The sequence below is a fragment of the Schistocerca cancellata genome, chromosome 1 (assembly GCF_023864275.1).
Source record: "Schistocerca cancellata isolate TAMUIC-IGC-003103 chromosome 1, iqSchCanc2.1, whole genome shotgun sequence".
NCBI lineage: Eukaryota > Metazoa > Arthropoda > Insecta > Orthoptera > Acrididae > Schistocerca > Schistocerca cancellata.
The window spans coordinates 518614386-518637172 of NC_064626.1; the positions used below are offsets into that span (position 1 = coordinate 518614386).

The following is a 22787-nucleotide window of genomic DNA, read 5'->3' on the forward strand; positions in this document are numbered from 1 at the left end:
CCATGGAAGAAAATTCTGTGTAGCAAATTTAATACCAACTTATGCAATTCATTTATGTCCTTGATTGTAATTTTTTATTTTTTTTATTGTTTTTAGAGCAGCATCAGGTACTGCTGAAATGGTCCGTAGTGCTCTTGATTCACTCGCTATATGCAGTGTCATGCCACGAGTACAGGTGATGTTAGGAGACCGTGTTGACTTACCAGATGACACAATAACTGTTGGAACAAATATAATTCTTGGAGCTGCTGAAGGTGAAATAGTTGTTGATGCAGAGGTGCAGAAAGCTGCTCTGAAGCTTATTGTGAATTGTGTATGTGCTCCCATCCATAGGGTAAGTGCCATTTAATAATGTGCTCATTTTTGCATTCCTGGAAGATTTCATTCTAAAATGGAAGCATTCATTAATTAGTATCTTCTCTTGTGTACCTTTCTTGTAATGTAATTAAGTAATGGACTTATGTAATTATTTCAGGTTGGTGGTAATATTGCCAGATATTCAGTGTCTGGTTCAGGGAAAAAGAAGACAAATTACAGAACCAGCGAAGAACTTATTGCCAAAGTGTGGGAAAGTGTTCGATCAAATAATGGAATCATGGTAAACATCACAATGCTTTCTCTCTTTCTTTCTCTCTCTCTCTCACACACACACACAATCAATTCGATCAATAATTTCAGATGTTTTCTTCAACAAAGTCATGACATACATAGCATTCCCTCATAAAGGAAATTGTTGTTGTCGCGACATTTTAACTGCTCTTCCTCTTTCCTCAAGTGGCACCTTATCCCTTTTGACTGCTGTGGGCGAGTTAACTCATGTGGTCAGTACTTTGAATAAAATGTTTTTACTTTTCAATTCAAAATTAGTGCTGTTGACATGTTTATGTGTCTCGTTCTGTCGACTCTCTCACTGCGGTAGACATGTTCCTTCCATATCTCACTGAGTAAAAAAGTTTCGAGTATTTATCTTACACCATATGTGCCTCTTTTTGTCATTTACCGAGAACCTTGTCTCAGTGTCATGAACCACATATGAAATATGACAATTGTTATGACCACATTATTCCCAATGTAGAAGGATGTCGTGCATTGTGCTGTGCACGACTGTTGGACAGATATAAAAGCCAATAACTTGAGAATGAAATGAGATATTATCATCCTCTTGATTTTTAAATACAATTTTGAAATGTTGTGTACATTTCATATGCAGCAATATATGAGCTAACATCAACATTGCAAAGTTTATGCAATGCATTTTTACCTCTACAAACTCTTTAAAGTTATGTGTAGTGCTTTACTTAATTTGATGCAGCATAGTAACTATGATGAATAACAAAAAGAAATTCAGTCCCTTATCGAGCAAAGATGTGGCTGTAAGATGTGCAAACATTAAATTTTTTCACCAAGGAAATCGGAGCACCATCTCTCAGCACAGATAGCACCAAGCATCATTATGCCGGGAGTACAGCAACAACAACAAAGCCATGCTCAGCATGGAATGGAGAGAGCTTATTTGAAACTTTTTTTAAGCAGCTTGCAGTCCTTCAATTCAGATACGTTTATTGACTGACTTAATCAAACTAAGAAAGATGGCATATTTGTTAGAACACTGAACTCACTCTTAACAATGAGCGACATTCAGAACCTGGTTTGAGAATCACGATTTAGGTTTCCCTTGGTCTTCCAAATCATTTCAGATTATTGCTGGAGTAATTTATTCAAGAAATTCATGGCCAATTTCCTTCCTCATTTTTGACCAATTTACGTATTGCTTTCTATATAACGACCTCAGTATTAATGGAACATTGAAATACTTCCTTTTGTCTCTCTCCCAGTCACTACATCTAGTTATTTACAACAGTAAAATCCTTTGATCTATAATTTCAGTTTCACTGCATTTATCCACATTTTTTCAACAGATAGCAGTCTAATTGCTACTACAGTATATTGATATTTAAAAAGTTTTCATTCACAAAACATTGGATTTTTTTCCTTTTTATGCTGACATAATTTTTGTATAGCTGAAGCACCAGAATCAAGAAGAATTAACTGCATAAGCGTTGTTTAAGGGAATAGTACATTAGCAGCAACTTTGATCTAGTAAAGATTCTGTAGTTGGTACAGTAAAATTAAGTCAAATATTGTACTCTGTAGTCAGGATGTGTTTTTTCCTTGGTTACACTGTAACACAGGGAAATTAATACGATATGCTACCCAAAAGTTCCCAGAATACTCCAATAAATAAAATTCACTTTACCTAGATCTCATTTTCCCCATCAAAGTAGCCCCGTTGTGGGTGTATACACTGCTCCCAGCAGTTTTACCTTTCATTCTGGGTAATAAAAATTAGTCACTTGGTGCCAGGTTGGGTGAATATCAAAGGTGAGGAGCAACAATCTTTTTTTTTTTTTCCCGGAAACTCCTGGGTGATCAATGCAGTGTGTGACCTTGCGTTGCCATGATGGAGGAGCCAATTGTCTATGCACCACTTTTGTCAGACAAAATCCTCTGACACGTTTCATAACACAGCTTCGCGACATTGCGTACAAACTAGATGGTCTGACTCTGATCTTCCAGCACTGTATTCTGAACAGCAGGAGACACTTTCAAGAGTAAGGCCGATTGACGGCCAACCTGAATGGGGATCATTGTCAAATAATGATCTGTCATTCTGAAAAAGTTTAAAATGGTCGTAAGTTTGATTGTGACATAAGGCGTCTTCCCCCAGTGCGTGCTTCAATGTGTCATGTATCTATGTAGTTATGTGTCTGAAACTAAAGTTTATGCACACACATTGTTCTGATGCAAGAGACACAACACATGCAAATGGGGAAATGCACATAAAAACGAAACGTGACTGCTTAGAACAAAGCCTCTTGAGCCACTAACTCTCTAAGGATGTACGAGTTATCACCAGGTGGCATTTCGTCTTATTAGCTAGACTTCACCAGCTACACATACATTCTGGAAACTTTTGGGTAGCACCTCATATAAATGCCGGCCACATGCACTCACTACCTGTATAAATTATATGGTTGCTTAATGGTCAATTTTCATTGTATTGTAACGAGAGAGTAGCTTTACTGGTTCTTAAATTATTGCGTTCTTGTCATTAAATGGTCATATACAACAACTCCAGTACTTAAAAGATGATAATTTTGAAGAAAAATGAATTTTAGTTTGTAGACCTCATTAACAATATATCAGTGTACTGAGAGATGTGCGACTGAATTTTTGTTACTTTTGTTCTGAACAGGTCTTGTTACAGTTAATGATGGTAAAAACACCAATAACGGATGCTGACTCTATTCGTGCACTAGCCTGTCAGGCTCTAGCAGGACTGGCAAGAAGTGAGACAGTCCGGCAAATAGTTGGAAAACTCCCTCTTTTTACAAACGGACAGTTGCAGTGTAGGTATTTTTTAAATTGTTGTAGATAACTTGTTGTTCCATTCATTATATGTTGCTTTGTGCGAAAGATATGAAGACTGTTTTTTAAACTGTAGCAGGCATGTTATAGTTCTAAAGAAAACAATAACAACAATAATCTGCTTCAAGTTTTTTAAGATGTATTAAAGTTAACAGAAAGCTACAACAGTGTACAGGTGTTAGTACCACAGTACATTCTAAAGTTGTTTGAGCATAAATAATTATTTTATTCTGAACATAATTAATACTGAAGTCATTTACAAATAACCAACAAACCTTCGAAGTAGCCATCAAAAATATTATTATTATTATTATTATTATTATTATTATTATTAATTTTTTTTCATATGTGCCAATTACATTTTCTCTTATTTTCACCTTAAACAATCAAGGCTAAAATCGAACAGAAGCATAGACAAGGGATGGATAAACTCCCGGTACTGATATATTCTGTGGTAAGAAGAGAGCTGTACCTCATTCAGAGGATAGGCTGGGGTCAAGAGTTGATAGTATTTTAAGTCCTCCAGTCTGTTGTTAAAATGGGCAATACACTTGCAAGTTGATCAGAACATGAAACACTCAAAAGACTAAGGTAAAAATATTTTTTACATTACTAACCAGAAGCAAAGTGCAACAGCAATCCAAATGAAATTGAAGGCCCAGATAATATCACGTTGAAATTGAGTGTCAGCTCATTGAGCACCAGATTCACTTATTAATTCCTCACAGTTGCAGTCAACAACCAAATACTGACAAATGGAACATCACATTAGCTTGTGTAGACACTGTGGGCACCAGCAACAGATGTTAGTTTCAAAATCTCCTAAGGAGATTATGCAATTAATCAGATAACTAAAAAGTAGTAATTCTGACGTCTATTATGGTGATTCAAACAGAATCTTATAAGTTATCTTTGTAATCAGTCAATTACAATTGAGCACATTTTCTTATGTAACTCTCGTCTTAAAAAACTGGAGATAAACAAACCACCTCAAATTAAAGACCTATTTCACTCTTTGGACTCCTTCCAAAGAGTTTTAAGAAAATAGGCTGTGATAAATAGTGACTCATTTTGCTGAGCATAACTTGTTAAGGGGCATCCAGATGGCACAGGTTGTGAAGCCACCATTAAAATCAAGCATGTTCTGGCATAGGGTGGTAAAATTTACTTGCGGCAAGGTTAAACCGTGTCTGTTCATTCAGATGTAGACGACGTGTGGCGCTGCCTGCATAAAAGGCTGTGCTAAAGTTACAACAGATTTGGTAAATTATGTGACTGCTTTCACATGTAGCCTGCCTGCCTCAGAGAGAGTAGAATATGCTTGTTACTGGATTGCAATAGGACACGCTGGATGGGCACAAATGACAGGTAATTGCATGTGGGTCTTCCACAGGGGTCTGAACTACATGGCAAGAAATTGGTGTGGTATCAGGATGGACAAGGATATTTCATAGTTTTTGTGGGTGGCAAAACCAACCTTGTGGCAGATGGGAAAGATGTTCCTCATTGCTGGGCATAACGATTGGCAGACAAATTGGTGACAAAGAATGAGGTTAAGGTTTTCCAGTCCAGAGTGATATTGGGTAATAAGGGGTTTCGTTTTTTGTAGATGGTCCGTGAGGGTGTCAGTGAATTATGGGAACTTGTGGATATGGCACAAGAAATCAGTATGAAGACTACTTTTGGAGGGTAGTTCCTGCCTGAAGACCTTACTTTAAACCTTCAGCATAATGGACAAGGGATTGATTGTCATTACAGTTGCACAGTCTATGGTGATCAGACTTACGGAAGAGACTTTAATGTGAAAGGGACGTTAGCTATCAAAAGAAGGTAATGTTGATGTGTGCAGACGTTTTTGAGCAGTCATTGTAAAGTTGGTGTGCTAATTCAGGAGACTTGCGCAAAAAATGGGTGGGAGAAAGGTATTAAGGCTGTGGAGAAATGATAGTCTTCACCCTGGGTATGTAGCAAGAAGATATCATCAATCAACTGAAACCGAACAAGAGATTGGGACGTGGGTTGTTTGGAAGGCTTTCCTCTATATAGCCTGCAAAATAATTGGCATATGGAGCGTCTTAACTGTGGCACAATTTTGATTGTCTATTGTCCTCCCAAAAAGGAGGACTTGGATCAGTATGCTGTTGTATAAGGAATGGGGAAGTGGGTTGGAGACATCAAGATATATGAAGTGATAGTGTTCATTGACAAGGAGATCATGGGACAGGAAGATATTGGTGTAAAGAGAGGTAGTGCCAGCAATGACAAGCAGGAATCCAGATGGTAATGGGGTGGGGATTGTTGAGAGGTGACGAAGAAAGTTGTTCAGGACCTTGATGTGGGAATTTAGGTTGCAGGAAATGGATTGATGGTGATGGTCCAAAAGAACATCAACTTCTTTTTCTGTGGGAACACTATAACCAATTAGTGGACCTTCCTGGGTGGTTAGGTTTATGGAATTTGAGGAACGTGTGGAAGGTGGGTATGGGAAAGGTAGTTGGGATGAGGCGGGAGATGGATTGAGGGAGAGATTCTGGAATGGGCCAAGGAACTGGAAGTTATGCTGGATCTTTGGAAAGGGATCAAAATGGCAGAGTCTGTATGTGGAAGAGTCAGACAGCTGGCAAATACCTTCTGTCAGGTATTCATTGCCATTCTTCTTAGTGATAATGGAGCCTTTGCATGCAAGAAGGATATTCAAACTAAGGTCTATTTTAAGATTGTAGATGGCTGCTGTGCCTTTAATCAAGAGCTTTATATTCGTGGAAAAAAATTTTGAAAGAAGAGGTTGGTGGTTGGTTGGGTGAGGGATAGGGTCACAATGGGACAGAAGTGTGAACTAGCGGTGATAAGACTCAGGGTGTTGATTTTGATCAGCTTTGACTTAAAATGCATATCATTAAAAGTTCTGTCAGCACAGGAGCACTGCAAGGGTGGGGAGGGGATATGCTTGTGCAGTCTGTGAAGGAATCTCCTTAGTCATATGCATTGCTGTCACTGACACACCTGTTGGAGTGGAGATGGGACATCCATTGGTCAACATTGTTGTTCGTCAATGCTGTGGAAGGCGGTTTTCACAGATAACAGGCATTCATTAATGCAAGTAACAGAGCCAATTCATTATGTTATCACAGGTCCACAGAGGTGCCATCTGTCAGTGTCATCCACATATTTCTACATTTGAATATTTTTGAAATTGTCATTGTTGAATGCTTAGAAGAAAACCAATTGTTGCAGCACATTTGATAGATGATTGAGCTATTTTCACACAACACTGTACTTAAGTACGGAAGGCCTGCAACGTGGCTACAAAAGGCGGTGAATAAGTGTGTAAGACAAGTCTTTCATGTGGCTCATGTGTCACATAACTGGGAGCAAAAATTGACTAGAACTGCATAGGTTGGTTGTGATGGAATGTGACCTATGAAGGCGATATTTGCGTAGAGTATCCCTCATGTTAAGGTTTGGCAAAGTGCAAATGGTAATGGTAAAGTTTTTCAAGGTTTGGATGGTTCTGACAAGGATGGGGAGGGGTCACATTTTACTGGTAAGTAGCTTCTCTGCAATGTATAGATGGGGACTGTTCCTCCAGCAACCCCTCTCTCTCTCTCTCTCTCTCTCTCTCTCTCTCTTTTCCTCTCCTCAGGTTTAATCCCATCATTTTTATAATTATCATAAGTATTAATACACTTTATGTCTCTGCTGCTCCGAGTCATTGAGTCGTCCTCTTTCACCTCCCAGCGTATCGCTGTCGTCTCCTTGTTCCACATTATTATTCTCATCCCTTCTGGTCCAGTCTTTTCCTACCCCTTATACTCATTAGACAGCACCACCACTGTCTTGTTCCTGCAGTTGTCAAGTTATGGAAATTTTACAGTGGCACACTCATTTCATTTGAAACCATTTACATATTGTCAGTAATCCAGTTTTAGGTTGCAGCCTCATTTAAAGGTCTTGGCATTGTTCATATACACTACCCACTCACATGTGTTGTCCATTTAAAAATATAATGTTTGCACTGAAATGTAAAATTTTATATCTGATATTTATTAGAATATACATTGTACTACATAAGAATCAAATGCTAGGAGAGTACACAACCAAAACACTGACATGCTGTGCCCCATCTATGAGGCATATTATCAAATACTTCCTGGATTATAAGTTCAGTTTTACTGTTTGTATAACTATTGCACATTTAATTGTTAACATTAAATGGATTTTCTGTCAGTATGTAACAACAATATTAAACACCAAATGCTTGTTAATGTTCTGTAAAATTATATTTATTATCACACCAGCTCATGGCTTCTTAGGCCATTGTCAGGTATCAGCTGAATGTCACATAGACAGATAGAATGACATCTGATTTAATACGCATTATTTATGTAGAAAACGCATAAGATACAAAAATTATGGCATGGATAGTGTTTACATGAGAAAGTATTACAATTTTGTCCTACAGATCTAGTTTCACTTCACTAAAAAAGGAAAATACATTTTTTATGTGGAGATAAATTTAGTAGCATATTATGTAACTAAAAATTATTCATCAGTTGTCACCTGACAATGGCCTGAAAAGCTGGTTTGTGGGCAAAAAAATATAAATTTGCAGAACATTTTATAGTGTTTCCTTTTTACAGTTGTTACCATGCTCTGCCAAGATTTAATATCATTTAATTGTTAATAATGCTCATTCCATCTTAGAACCCAAAATAATTCCTATGAGTGCACATAGGCTGATATGGGCAAATATGAGATTTTAATAGAGGTTGATAGGAATATGTCATTGTGAATTACTTCGAAGTATAATTACTGACTACAATATTTTAAAATATACCAATGTGCATTTCACACTTTTCTCTAGTTACATTGATTTTCTGTTCTGTCAGTTTTATTTGAGTACGACATAGATGAAAACATGCATGACATTGGTGTAATATTCTACAATTTTTGTGATTTTAACAATTTTCGATTGTTAAAGCCAACACCATCATCAGGTTTATATTTATACCTGATAAACGGCATAACAGCCATAACCAGTTTGTAAGATTAAAAAATAAATACTGTAAACTATGAGGGTTGACTGAAAAGTAATGTCTCCACCTTCGTAACTCTTCAACAGTTGGCAGCATTGGTATGCGGCAGGTACTGGTGTGTTCTGTAGCCTCTTCTCTACAGATCCAGTTGAACGATTGTGTTGTTAAGAGTGAAAAGTATGGAACCCTGCATCGGTGAATGTGATTTAAGCAACATGCAGTCACTGATTTCTTGACAGGGGAAGGTGTCACCCCAAAGGAGATTCATCAGAGAATGAAATCAGTTTATGGTGATTGTGTTGATGTGAGTACTGTGCGTTGTTGGGCAAGTAAGTTTAAGGATGTTGAGGTGGGAACATCTGACCTGCATGACAAACGAAGGGTTGGACATGCTGTGACAGCAACCACCGAGTTTCACAAGCAAAATGTTGACAGATTGGACAGTCATCGTATCACTCAGAGAGAAATTGCAAGGACAATCGGCATTTCACAAGAATGTGTGGGTCACATTATTGTGTTACTCGGCGACCGGAAGATCTGTGTACGATGGGTACCCCAAATGCTGACTCCTGAAATGAAAGTACACAGACTTGAAATTTGCCAGGAACTCCTCTCGCATTATGAGAATGAAGAAGCACAGAAGTCACATCAACACAATCACCATAAACTGCTTTCATTCACTAATGAATCTCCTTTGGGGTGACACCTTCTGTTGTCAAGAATTCAATGACTGAACATCGGTTAAATCGTATTGACCAACCGTCTGCGCAGGGTTCCCTGCTTTACACTGTAACAACACAACCGTTCAATGCTAAGGCTTCACGCCACCTTGAGCTACAGAACAAGCCAGTACCTGCCGCATACCAATGCTGCCAACTGTTGAAGAGTTACGAAGGTGGAGGCATTACTTTTCTGTCAACCCTGGTATTACACCAGTGTTTTATGTGTTTTCATTCACAATTTTCTGTAATTCATTCATTTATTAATTCATTCATTTATTAATTCATTCACACGTTGTATTCCACAAATCCCATCGAGCAAGAACAGGGACTAAATCAAGTTGTACATAAACAGGCAGAAGCAGCCACTGCAGGTTACTTGTGTGACATATGCTGGCGATAAATCATGACTAGTGCTAATCTACACACACTGATAACTGTAGCAATTAGTTCTAGATTACGTTATATGATCAATGAAGATAAACTTTATTGTAACATCACAGGAGCATTGTACTGAGAGCTGCTATTTATGAATAATTTTCACAGAAACTGTTTTGTTTTGGAAAGGGAAAGGAATTAGTTGCAAATTTTTCTTCAGTGCCAACTGGAAATATATGGTCTCAACTGAAAATGAGTCTCGTTTTGAATTACTTGTTTTTGTTTTCTCATGAGAAATGAAAAAATTATGTTTGTGTTGTACTGTAGATAAGTGGTTTGTAACAAAAATTAAAGAAAATATTGTCTCTTTCCAGTATTGATGCGAGATCCAATTCTTCAAGATAAACGTCAAGAACATTTTATTTTCCAGAAATATGCTCTTGAGTTAATGGAAAGAGTTTCTGGCAAAGCAAAGCCCTCTGGTACAGAGCTTGAGATTTCTCTCGCTAATATGCATAGGGTATGTATACACAACACTAAAATATTCTGTTTCATTTCTCAACATCAAACAATGGAAACTCCTGGTAGAAGTACCAACAATGTAGGAAAAGACGGATTGCTACTTACTGTAAAGAAGTTGCATTACATTTAGACAGGCACAATTAAATAACACTTACACAAAGCTTTCAGTGATAGTCTTCATCAGCAAAAGAGAGACACATACCATTCATATACATAAGCAAGCACACCTCACACACATGAGCACCAACTCCAGCATCTTAGGCATTTTTATCAATAGGCCGAGTCCAACAGATCTGGGACTTGTGTTCAGATTTGTATATGGCCAGTACAGAAATATATGGAAGAATGAAAGAGCACAGGAGGAGGAAGTGGAGTTGGATATATGAAAGAAAAGCAACTAACTAGAGCCTTTGTTCAGCTACTATGCACTAAGAGTGATCTGGTTTTCGTTTCACTTCCAAAAAGTATCCATTGGAAGTGTTTCATAATTTGTAGTTCAGTCTTTTGTCCAGCATGACTTTGTTCTTGCCATCAGCCAAATGTTGTCTTAAAAATCAGAAATCCCTAGAGAAATTGAATTTATTGAAAAAGTGAAAGAATTTTGAAAGACTCGTAGAACTGTATGGCACTCAGGGAGGTAGATGGTGGGCGGAATTTGAACTTGTAGCTGACAAAATGAAAAGTACTGAGAAATTTTATAAAAAATCTCTCAGATTCTGTTTTGGAAACAAATGGCTGTGGAGTCACATAAGGAAGGTGAAGAAGTGTATCTAATTGTTGTAATGTTTATTGCTCAGTTGTACCTGCCTTTGGTATGCGTGCTGACCTTTGGGGTCTTCATATTTGTGCATGGATTCACAAACTCCACAGTCTGTTTCCCATTAAGTGATTGTTGCGTGAGATAGATTCTTTAATTTGTCTGTGTGTGTATGTGGAAGGGGGGTTCTTTAATTTGTCTGTGTGTGTATGTGGAAGGGGGGGGGGTCCTTTTCCAGGCACACCATGTGCAGTTTAGTGCTTTGCAGTATCATGCTTTAACTTGACGATGACCATATTGTTAAGAGTACGATTTGCATGGGGTGGATAATATGAATCATTGGGTATATTTCCTCCTGGTGTTTTTGCAGACATTTACAATTTTGTTTTTGTGACGTGTAGCTGGAGTAAAGCCTAAAAACACAGCTGTAATTCCCAATGCCAGGGGAAGCCATCAGTTTGTTTTCACTTCCAAACAACAAATAAAATTATATTTAAAATGAAATTTCAAATACCCATTTCATAGAGCAGTCCCAAATTTGCTTAGTACAATATTTGTTTCATTGATATATCTCAACAAGGAATAAAAACATGAAGAATAACCAGTATTCCATCATTGACTTGTGTGCCATCCTGGCTCGCATTGATTGCTACCATCGTGCAGCAGTGCTATTGAGTTGCTGTTGAAGAACTCTCTATTCTTCCTATTTTACTGTCACTGTTAGTACATGTCAGTGAAATAAATGTTGCTCTAGACTAACGTGGGACTGCTCTATGGAACTGGTATGTTAATCTCCATTTTAAAAATCATCTTCCTTGGTACAGGAAACAGAGGGACACTTTCTGTTGACATTGTTTATTGCATCAAAGACGTAATGGGCAGTATTTATTTGGTCTGACTCCATCTGCTCATAGCAGAAACAAACTTGCAAATATTACAAAAGGAGCTTCCAAATCTTTGTCAGAACACCAAAGAAAATGCTCTTGATGACTCTTATGTTCGAGACACACCCAATATATAAGCAAGCATGGACCCATATTTGTACTAGCATGTTTTGTAAATCAGCCTTGAATATTCAGGCTTCAGTTCTTTTTTTTACCAATTCCAATACACTTCAGTACTTTGCACACTTTCTCGCAGTGTCATGCTTCAAGTTAACAATGACCTTAGTGTGTACAGTTTGAAAAAATAGGCCTCACTGCTATCAAAATCGATGATATGGCTTTATGAGGATTTGTCATATATTAAAGTGTGGCACAGAATAGTGAGGGACAACAGTAGCAATGGAATTCCATGGAGCAGCAAGAGCTTATAACTTACAGAATTGTGGATAAGACTGTAAATAACCTATCATTTTGTTTTCAGTGTTTTAGTGTCTTGCTAATGATTTAGCTATAAACCTCTCCATCACTATAAGCAAAAAATCTGAGTCATAAGTTTTTCTGCTGTGTTTGTCTAATGTCATTAGTTTTGCAATCAAGTTGAAAAAGTCCAACAGCAGAATTAAGAACAACCCGTGCATTATTTTTTTTACAAATACCTTGTGTAGCTTTCTTTGCTATTATTGCTGAACGTTTCCATGTGAGTACTCCATTATTTTGTCTCTAGAACATCAATTTTGGAGATTGCTAATGGTATTTTACTTCTCTTTGATCTTAAAAAGTGAGTCTGATGTCGAATTTTAGTTTTGTTTTCTTCTACTGTTGAGAGTATGTCTATTTGAAAATAGATCCTAAAGTATCACCTGATTGGCATTCTATTTTAAAAGACAAAGAGGAACTACTTAGCTCTATAAAGGAAATAAAAGGAATTACGCTATGAAACGCCCAATACTCTCTGTACAGAATTGTATAAAACACACAGTATTCTCTGCTGGAAATTGTCAACTAGGTTTAATGGACAAAAAAATGGGTAAGTAAATAGATTTTGATGGCTTTCCATGCACTTTGCTGAAGGAAATCCACCAAGCAGCTATAATTTTATGAAATTTGTTAGCAAACTGGTTTTCAAGTGTCGTAGTTCTGTTATCATTTCCCTACAAATAAAAGAGAGTCTGTCAGTATTGAAATAAGCTTTTGTGGTGTTTGGCGTATTCTGATGTTTATATGCTTATTTTACAAATTTAAGGAAAATATATGTATAAACGTCATTAATGTTGGGGAGTGTATGACATTCACCAAATAATAGTTGCAAGATTCAATGCGACAAAGGTTGATCATATAGCTGGAAGAATATAATGTGTACGTCACTGTGTCGGTTTGCAGCAGTGGTCCCAGGCATGCATCTGTGATCTTGAATGACTCATTGCCTCCCTTTCTAGTGTCTATTCTTTGTATGATCATTGTATAGTTACTCAGTCTGTTAATGTATATTTTCGAATTGTCACAGGCAAGTGTAGTCGCACAGACTCGAATCCAGTATAATGACAAACAGCTGTATCAACTCATACATCAGCATTTACTATCAAGAGGCCTGACTGACTCAGCTGCAATACTACATAGAGAAGCAAATCTCCCAGGAGCCCCCTTAAAAATTGGCCCTTCATCAAACTTTCCTCCCAATCCATACAGAGTATGTTCTACACCACCGGGACCCTTGAGGGTAAGTTATATGTTCCAAGAGTATGTTGATAAATCAATTTCATTGTAAGAGTATGTTTTTAGTACACCATATCTGAAAATGCTGAATACACCATAAGTGTTGTGTTCTGTCAAATTTTTACGTGTTTAAAGCTGCACTTTGTCACAACATTCTGAGAAAGCAATGTTGTGGAATATGTAACTGCCTCTGTTGTTATGAACATTAGTGATTGTTTCAGTTTATGGTTAAGTGAGTATAATTTTTGCCACACTTATTGTTACTTGAATTAAAATTTAAAATATTTCAGGTTCTTATACATAATAGTTCTAATTTTTTTTTTTTTTTTCCTAGCCAAGGCTTTCCAGCTTTTCTCCAGGCGTCTCTGTCTCTCATCACCGTTCACAAAGTACACCTACCAGTGCAGCATCTTCGAGTAAATCTTCTATTCCACCGTGCCAAAATTTGTTGGTTACACAGCCCATCAAACTTAATTTAGCTAGTACAAGGTAAGATATGTTTTGCGTGTGTTTCTTTGTAAACATTGCATTAATTATTGACCAATTTTGTTCAATTTTATATAATTTCAGGAAAGGTGACAAAAGTGAACTGGGAAACATTGTTAATACAAGTACACCTAACACCACTCGATCTTTGCAGAAGCAAATATCTTATGAGCAGAGTGCTGTTGTGGCAGCAAATCAGCTCCTGAAAAACAATTCCGGTACACTCCCAGAGCCAAGCATTACTCTGGATTCCATCATCACAGAGTATCTGACCAACCAGCATGCTCTTTGTAAAAACCCAATGGTTCCTTGTCCTCAGTTTAATTTGTTTGTGTGAGTATACCTTAAGTTTCTGTACTACTGGTTGAGATGGCAAATAATGTAATGCATGGGGAGAACTGAGTAAGTGATATGTGTATTTGATAAGCAGTTCTTCTAGATGAATTATATCAATTTGACTATATATTGTAGAAGGAAACATTCCTCGTGGGAAAAAATATATCTAAAAACAAAGATGATTTGACTTACCAAACGAAAGCGATAGCACGTCGATACACACACAAACATACACACAAAATTCTAGCTTTCGCAACCAACGGTTGCCTCGTCAGGAAAGAGGGAAAGAGAGGGAAAGACGAAAGGATTTGGGTTTTAAGGGAGAGGGTAAGGAGTCATTCCAATCCTGGGAGCGGAAAGACTTACCTTAGGGGGAAAAAAGGACGGGTATACACTCGCACACACACATATACAAACACAAGTAGACATATACAGAGGCAAAGAGTTTGGGCAGAGATGTCAGTCTGGGCGGAAGTGCAGAGGCAAAGATGTTGTTGAATGACAGGTGAGGTATGAGTGGCGGCAACTTAAAATTAGCGGAGATTGAGGCCTGGTGGATAACGGGAAGAGAGGATATATTGAAGAGCAAGTTCCCATCTCCGGAGTTCGGATAGGTTGGTGTTAGTGGGAATTTCGTCTTTCCCTCTCCTTCCCTCTTTCCTGACGAGGCAACCGTTGGTTGTGAAAGCTAGAATTTTGTGTGTATGTTTGTGTTTGTTTGTGTGTCTATCGACGTGCCAGCGCTTTAGTTTGGTAAGTCAAATCATCTTTGTTTTTTGACTATATATTGTGAGATTTTCACGTTTGCTAGTTCTTTCATATTGAAAAAATAGCACTAAGAGATTGTCCTTAGATAGATTTGATACTTCAGGTTTTGAACATAATTGAAGGACAGTGATTGTTGTACACAGTGTGTTACCACATATATGACATATTATACCCTGTCCAGTCACATTAATGTGACCACCTGTCAAAAGCGAGCATAACAATCTTTTGCAGTGCAGACCACTGTGAGACATGCCGGAAGAGTGTCACTGAGGTTCTGGAAGGTACTGTCGGGGATGCTGAGCAGTGCTAACAGCAGTGCCGTTGCCAGCTACACTAGGGTTCTCGGTTGAGAATCCATGACACGAACAGCCCAATCGAGCTGGTGCCCCAAGTTCTCCATTGGGTTTAAATCCAGGGAGTTTAGTGACAAGGGGAGTACAGTACTCACCCTGGTGTTCTTCAAACCATGCACGTACATTGTGAGGTGCATGACACATTGCATTGCCCTGCTGGTAGATGCCATCGTGCAGAGGAAAAACAAATTGTTTGTAGGGAAATGCAGGGTCCCCAATGATAGATGCATACTTGTGTTGATCCATTGTGCCTTCCAGAACGATGAGATCATGCAGGGAACGCCACAAAAACATTCCCCAGGCTATAACACTCCCTCCTTGTTTGCTTTCAGACGTTTCACACTGTACATGCCAACGGCCACCTGACCAATGAAGCACGGAATGTGATTCATCTGAGAAGTCCACTTCTTGCCACTCAGAGGGCATTCAGTTGTGGTATTGGTGTGGAAATCCCAGCCTTCTTTGGCGATGAGCCCACTGATGCAGAGACCCATACACAGCATCGATCACTGAACATCACTTGTGGAGATAATGTTGGTAGCCCCTTGGTCCATCTGAGTAGTCATTTGCACAGATGTTGTATGTCTATTAACCTGTAGACATCTTTGCAGTCATTGTTCACCCATGTCACTTATGGCCTACAGTGCACCACAAGTGCATGGTTCTGGTTTTGCATAGTGCAATTTTGCTGTGCACAGTATGCTTTAACCACAGTGACATGCTAAAAGTTTATAAACTTGGCCATTTTGGAAGTGCTTCGACCCTCGGCTCGAAAGCCAATGATCGTGCCTTTTTGGAAATAAGATAAATCACACTGTTTCTACATTGCTGCAACAACTGCACTGTTGTTTTCCGCATTCTCCCTCCGCTGCTAGTATTGCCATCTGCCACCTGTGATTGGTTATTGCATGTTAGCATCGAACACAGGCAGTGATTGCATTAATGTGACCGGACTGTGTAGAACAGTGTTAATCATTTTTGTATGTGTTTTTATTGGAGGAAACTAATATAGTAACATAGTTCATTTAGTTTGTGATAGAATGTGGTATTGTAATTTGGTATTGTACACTTGCTATTAGTGATATAACATCAGAGAAAATAAGACAGATATTCCAAACTATGGAGTAAGAGGAATGTGTGACACAGGGAATAGTTCAGAAATGACAGTGAACAAAATATATGATGCCCCTTTTACATTTGTTGAAATTGCACTAGGTCTTGTGTATCTTGAAGTCTCAGATCTTGATGTAATGAAATGATAATCGGGAAACTGATGCTTTGAAGGGTGTAGCTCAGGCAGTAGATAGATTTTAAAGTGGCTTCTCCCACTTTATTACCCTGTAATGTAGTTGATGGCCAGTTCCAGCTTTACAGATTACAGTTTAAACAGGTAAAGAGGCATGCATCTGTTCCTTCATAAAAATATCTGGAACAGAACTAATTCACAGTCACATTATTTGATTAACTTTACAGTGCACTCTAATCAAAATAATCACGTTACCCACATGGTTGCCAGTCACTGACTTCTTTGTACTGTCGCAGAGATGTTAGTGTCATTCTAGCTATGTGCAAACACTCACTCAAATCGACATGATGATGATGATATCCGAATGTTATACTATCGTGGACTCCTGATTTTCGGATAGGAGTGACTAATTACTGAAACTATTTAATGTTTTGAACGTTAGCTAGGTTCTATTTTACTCTTTGGCATATACTTAAGACTTTACTGTTATCTGGTTTATGAAAAATGTTGAAGGTTAGTAAACCATAAAATTACATGGAACCTTATTATGTGTCTGTAGCCTGAACTCTCCTATTTATGAGTATGGCACCCTTCTTGATATAAACTTTTTCTGGTCATAAATTATTCAAAATTGTAATTAGTGACTGAATTAGTCAGTGTGAAGTGTTATCTGATACAGAAAAAATCTTGTAGGCATTAAAAGAAAACAGGCAGTTGAAATGGTGAATGTCTAAACTTTTAATATCAGTTATTTCATAAGTTAATTAGTTAAATATGATTTAAAATAATGGATTGTAGTTGAATTAAATCAGGTGATGCTGAGGGAATTAGATTAGGAAATGAGTTTTATTATGTGGGCAGCAAAATAACTGATGATGGCCAATGTAGATTAGCAATGGCAAGAAAAGCATTTCTGAAAGATAGAAATTTGTTGACATCAAATATAGATTTGAGTATCAGGAAGTCTTTTCTGAAAGTATTTGTATGGAGTGTAGCCATGTATGGATGTGAAACATGGACAATAAACAGTTTAGACAAGAAGAAAATAGAAGTTTTCAAATGTGGTGCTACTGAAGAATGCTGAAGATTAGGTAGGTAGAGCACATAACTAATGAGGAGGTACTGAATACTAGGTAGAGCACATAACTAATGAGGAGGTACTGAATAGAATTAGGAAGAAGGAGAATTTGTGGTACAACTTAACTAGAAGAAGGGATCGGTTGGTAGGACACATTCTGAGACACCAAGGGATCACCAGTTTAGTACTGGTGGGAAGCGTGGGGAGGGGGCGGGGGGGGGGGGGGGGTAAAAATCATAGAGGCAGACCGAGAGATGGATACAGAAAGCAGATTCAGAAGAATGTAGGTTGCTGTAGTTACTCTGAGATGAAGAGGCTTGTACATGATCAAGTAGCATGGAGAGCTGCATCAAACCAGTCTTCAGACTCAAGACCACCACCACAACAACAACAACAATAACAATAATTTAAAATATGTTAATCATAACTTTTAATTACACATACTTCTAGGAAAATCAGTTGCATCATTGTAATCAGGAAGGTGAATATGAACAAGTCAACTATAAATGTACATGAAATTTTGTATAAACAACAATTTGACATATTGCTGTACACATTACATGTGCAGCTGCATTAAATATAAAAATGCAAAAATATTCTAGTGATTCTTGGGAACCAAAAACATAACAGATTTAGAAGTTCAAACTTTCTACATCTGAACAATCTTGATTCAAAACTGCTATCGATGAGCTCTTTGTAATCAGTAGTAGATCAGAGACAAGGGCAAAATGTTAATAACTAATCTATATTCTGGTGTACTTTCTTCATGACAATAACAACTTTGTTTGTACAAACAGGATCTTGTGCCCCTTCAGTGTGAACTATGCAAATGAGGGAGCCCACTTGAGATCAGTTTCAAATGTGTGAATTGCAAAAACACAAAAAAATACAGTCGCCCATTTATTATTGGCAACAATTCCTAATGAAAATCTGCAAGAGACCGTAAATTATCACTTTCAAGCCAACCGTTGTTCAGATCAGCAGCACATATACATTAGTAACTATTTCATTTGGTGCTTTCTGAATACAGAAGTTTTGCACATTTTCAAACTGCTGCCATACACTGTTGTATTATTTAATTGCCCATGGGGCATTTATGGTGATCTGATTTAATCATTATATGAGCCTCATCAGGTGTGGTAGAGAAAATGGAAATAATCATTTACAGAAGTACAGTCTTCTGTGCTAGAGGAGGTAATGTGAAGCAGAATTTTTAATTTTGGCAAACACCATGATTTTGCGGTTTATGAATAATTTTAAATGTACTAGAAGTAGCTACTTTCTGTACATTTGTTTGAACTGATGGACATGAGAAGAACTGCATTCATAACTACTACTAATTTAATTATTTTTGGTTGACCCCCAGAAATCAGGGGCTAAGATATCTATTAGACTGTAATATCATTCGTAAATGTATTCTGGAATGCAGATCATCCAGTTTAGTTTTGCCCAGGTGCTGTTTTTGTGCTACATAACAGTTTGTTAACTGTTTAAGGGCTTTTTATAATGATTAATGTCCTTGATTTGCTCATCCAGTTTTCTCTGATTTATTTGTAGTATATTGTACTTCACAGACCTCACAAATGTCCAGACCCTAAAGCAAAAAATAGTGCACCAACAAACTTCACATCACGTGTGTTGAGGCGGACATTGGGCATTGGCTGTTTGGAGAACACAAGGCTTGATAAAAGACTTGCACATAGTCGTTTTTGTCCTGTGAGGACCTTCAGAATGGGTGATGAAGATGGCTACTTCACTTGCTGTGCATTTTGTGTGAGTGTGTACTTTAAATAAATGATATACAAATCAGAATATCTTATGTGCCACTTAGGACACTTAAATAACTGTATTGCTTTATGCCCTTGTGATATTTATTTGTCCTTTTAATACATCCTTTTTCTTACATTTTCAGCCTACAGAACAATTTGTATTGGTGGGAACACATCATGGTGAGGTCCAAATGTATAATCTTCACACTGGAGTGGTATGTGGAAGAACTGTTGTCTAAATTTCAAAAACTTTGGTTCCATAGCCTATATGAAATGTATTTAATGAATATGGTAAAAGTAATTCTTGCATTGTTTGTGCAAGTGCAAAACTTCAGTAGTAGAATAAAGTACTTTTAAGATTTTGTAATTTGGCACTAGTTTCTTCATGCATTTGTAATTACTCACTATATGTGTGTCTAAGGAACATACCAGCTGCCTGTTATTGATAATTCTGGTGTTACACCTATGGAAAATTTATGCACAGCAGAATTTCACTAAATGAATGCACAGATTTATAATAGCTCTTGAATACAAGAAATTTTGGGAGTTGGGTCAATTCACATTGTTATGATTATTCAGTCCACTGTAGAGCATTCAGGAAAGAAAAGGATGGTTGTAAAAAGGTGCATACAGTTATCAAACACTATTAAGGGCCCCTCACATTTTCACTATTAATTGCCCAACACTGAGTATTGCACCACAATATTGACCATCTGACCCTTGCAGTTTGCACAATATATTCAAGCAGACTGTGGAGCTTTAAAAGTATTGACCCTCAGTCAGTGTATTGTGCATTGTGTTGTACCATCTAAGGTGATATCGCACAATACAGGACAGTTCCTGCCAAGACTTCGTGATTTCTAGACTTATAAATAATCAGTACAGCAACACAATATGAATACATCACGAAAGAAAGACAGATGAAGGAAATGATCTGTTGTAGTGCATTCGGGGGGGGGGGGGGGGGGGGGGGGGGGGGGGGGGGGGGGGGGGGGGGGGGGGGGGGGATGATCACATATTTAATACTTATTCAGTATTTAGCTGCAGAAACGTTCAACAAAAGAACACTGCAACTGCTCATTTTTTCATTTCAAAAGTGCTAATTATTTGTTGCAGGAATGAATAACAGCATTACCTACTGATCCCCTACAACAATGCACTCATATCTACTCTTTTCAGGTGTGTAGATCACTTCCAGCATTGTGGAAAGTGAAACCTGATGAATGTTTGAACATAAATTCATTGAAAGATTCTTCATTTGTCCTTAAAATATTCATCAGAGTCTGTTGCAAGTTCTCTTAGCATTTTAGTATGGCCACGTGCAGAACGCTTCCAAATCTCTTTTCTGCCCATTGGCAATTCATATTGCATTTGTTTTTGCAGCACAAAGAGGCAATACGTGCAAGTTGTACATCATTGAACACCGGCACGTTTTCTGTGAAGTAAGGGCTCTGACATAACCCGGGCTTAAATATTGCACCGTTCTTGGCATTGCATGTTCCCACGGTATATTGATACAGTATTATTGTGCAATAAATATTGAGTGTGTGGGGCCCCTTTAGATAAATTTCACAAACCAAATATGGAAAATGAAGTAGAAATCACAGTAGAGTAATTAAATGTTAGGCTTGCGTGTTGGGTGTTTCAAAAACTATTGTCCTTCCAGTTCTATCTTTTCTTTACAGTTGTCACTGGGCCACTTGTAGACATCAAACTTCTTTGTGTTGTACTTAGTAAACTTGCATTGTCAGCTTGCACCAGTTTGTTGGCACTTTCATGAAACCTCCTTGGAAGTTGAAAGATAACCAGAAATTGCTGGTTTATAGAACTGCTCTATCGTTTGTATTTTAAAATGAAGAAGAAATTGAAAAATATGAACAGGCAGTGCTGATCACAATAAATTAGTCTCTTTGTGTTTGATTTGATTGTTGTTTTTATGTGTGATAGCTTCTGCTATTACTACTAACACTAATTTTATTCTTTTTTATCACCACCCTGTAGGAGGAGATCACATTCCAGGTTCATGAGTCATATGTATCACACATGCAGTTCAACAAAGAAGGATCTCTCCTCCTTACATCTTCTCAGTGGCAGAGGCCTTTGTCAGCTGTATGGAACGTCAAAAAGTTTTTTGATAAAAAGTAATGGTTTTTTCATATATTATGCCATATATATATATACTGTGAAAGTTTGCACTCACTACAAACATTTAACATGTAATTTAATAAGAACTGATGAGAGTTGTGAAATAACTTTGTTTTTCTGTTACCTCGCCGTTATTTCTCTGAAATATTTTAAAGGCATCAGGCTTTTTTTGCTCAGAAATTTTTCTAACTTGTTGGGTATGTGCTATGTTTGAGACTTTATATTTTATTGAAGTGTAGTGTGCATAGAGAGATGATAAAAACATAATGTGCACTTGAAGCAAGAGTACACTAGCAATTTACTGAATTGTATGTGATTATGGTCGCAGATAATATCAAGTTAGTTGTTTGCAAAGGAGTCGGAAGAAGAACATATTCCTCTAATTAATACAACTAACTTGAAAATTTCTGGGCTGTCTGAATTCAGAACTACATTTTGTATTGAATTTGTTTGTCCCCATCACCCACAATTTTTATAACAACCGCAATTTCGCATTAATAAAACCTTTATGGCAGCAGCTGTAGAAATGGCAATGTAAGCCAATCAGTCGGGCCCTCTGCTGCCACCTGTTCACTTCTTTATTAAATTTCATGGATGTTTTTCTGTTTAATAGGTTTAAGCTCATCTTTTTAACTGTAAATGTACATGCAGCCAGTCTGTAGTGCAATTTTCATTTCTTCTCAACAGCCAGCTACACAGCTCATTAAGGAATCAGTGTCCATTGGTGGCATCTCAGGAGGGTAGCAGTTTGCATATCTAGTGTCATAACTCAACGGGATTTTCAGCAGTTTGCATATCTAGTGTCATAACTCGACGAGATTTTCAGCGTACTTACATGAATCCCTCATTTGAATGGGGAGCGATGTGGGATTTTTCAGGTCTACCATCTCATTAGCATGTGAATGCCGTTGTGCAAGGGAATAAGTCAGCGACAGGGTCTAGGTGAGTTTTATCTGGTCTGTATGGTCAGAGACAGTACAGAAAGACTCTGGTATCAGGCTAGGGAGGTAGAAATGAAGAAACAAGCTTCTGGGTTGGTAACTTGGTCTGATTTTATTGCTTCTTTGCGAGTTTATGTGAACGTGTCAAAGAGCACATACACTTTGCTCCTAATTTCAGTGAGTTTAGAACATGATAAGTCTTACTAAATATTCATATTACTAGAAGA

The 22787-nt window shown here is 37.6% G+C and overlaps 1 protein-coding gene across 1 annotated transcript in view; it reads left to right on the forward strand.

Annotated features, from left to right (window-relative positions):
* Nucleotides 1-22787, forward strand: part of LOC126178791 (DDB1- and CUL4-associated factor 1) — a 258124-nt gene that overhangs the window by 190570 nt on the left and 44767 nt on the right. The window contains exons 15-24 of the mRNA XM_049924559.1: nucleotides 97-334; nucleotides 476-598; nucleotides 3257-3410; nucleotides 9937-10082; nucleotides 13230-13442; nucleotides 13773-13927; nucleotides 14009-14257; nucleotides 19280-19478; nucleotides 19618-19689; nucleotides 21476-21615. Coding sequence (XP_049780516.1) covers nucleotides 97-334; nucleotides 476-598; nucleotides 3257-3410; nucleotides 9937-10082; nucleotides 13230-13442; nucleotides 13773-13927; nucleotides 14009-14257; nucleotides 19280-19478; nucleotides 19618-19689; nucleotides 21476-21615 — 1689 coding nt within the window. The remainder of the gene's footprint in view (nucleotides 1-96; nucleotides 335-475; nucleotides 599-3256; nucleotides 3411-9936; nucleotides 10083-13229; nucleotides 13443-13772; nucleotides 13928-14008; nucleotides 14258-19279; nucleotides 19479-19617; nucleotides 19690-21475; nucleotides 21616-22787) is intronic.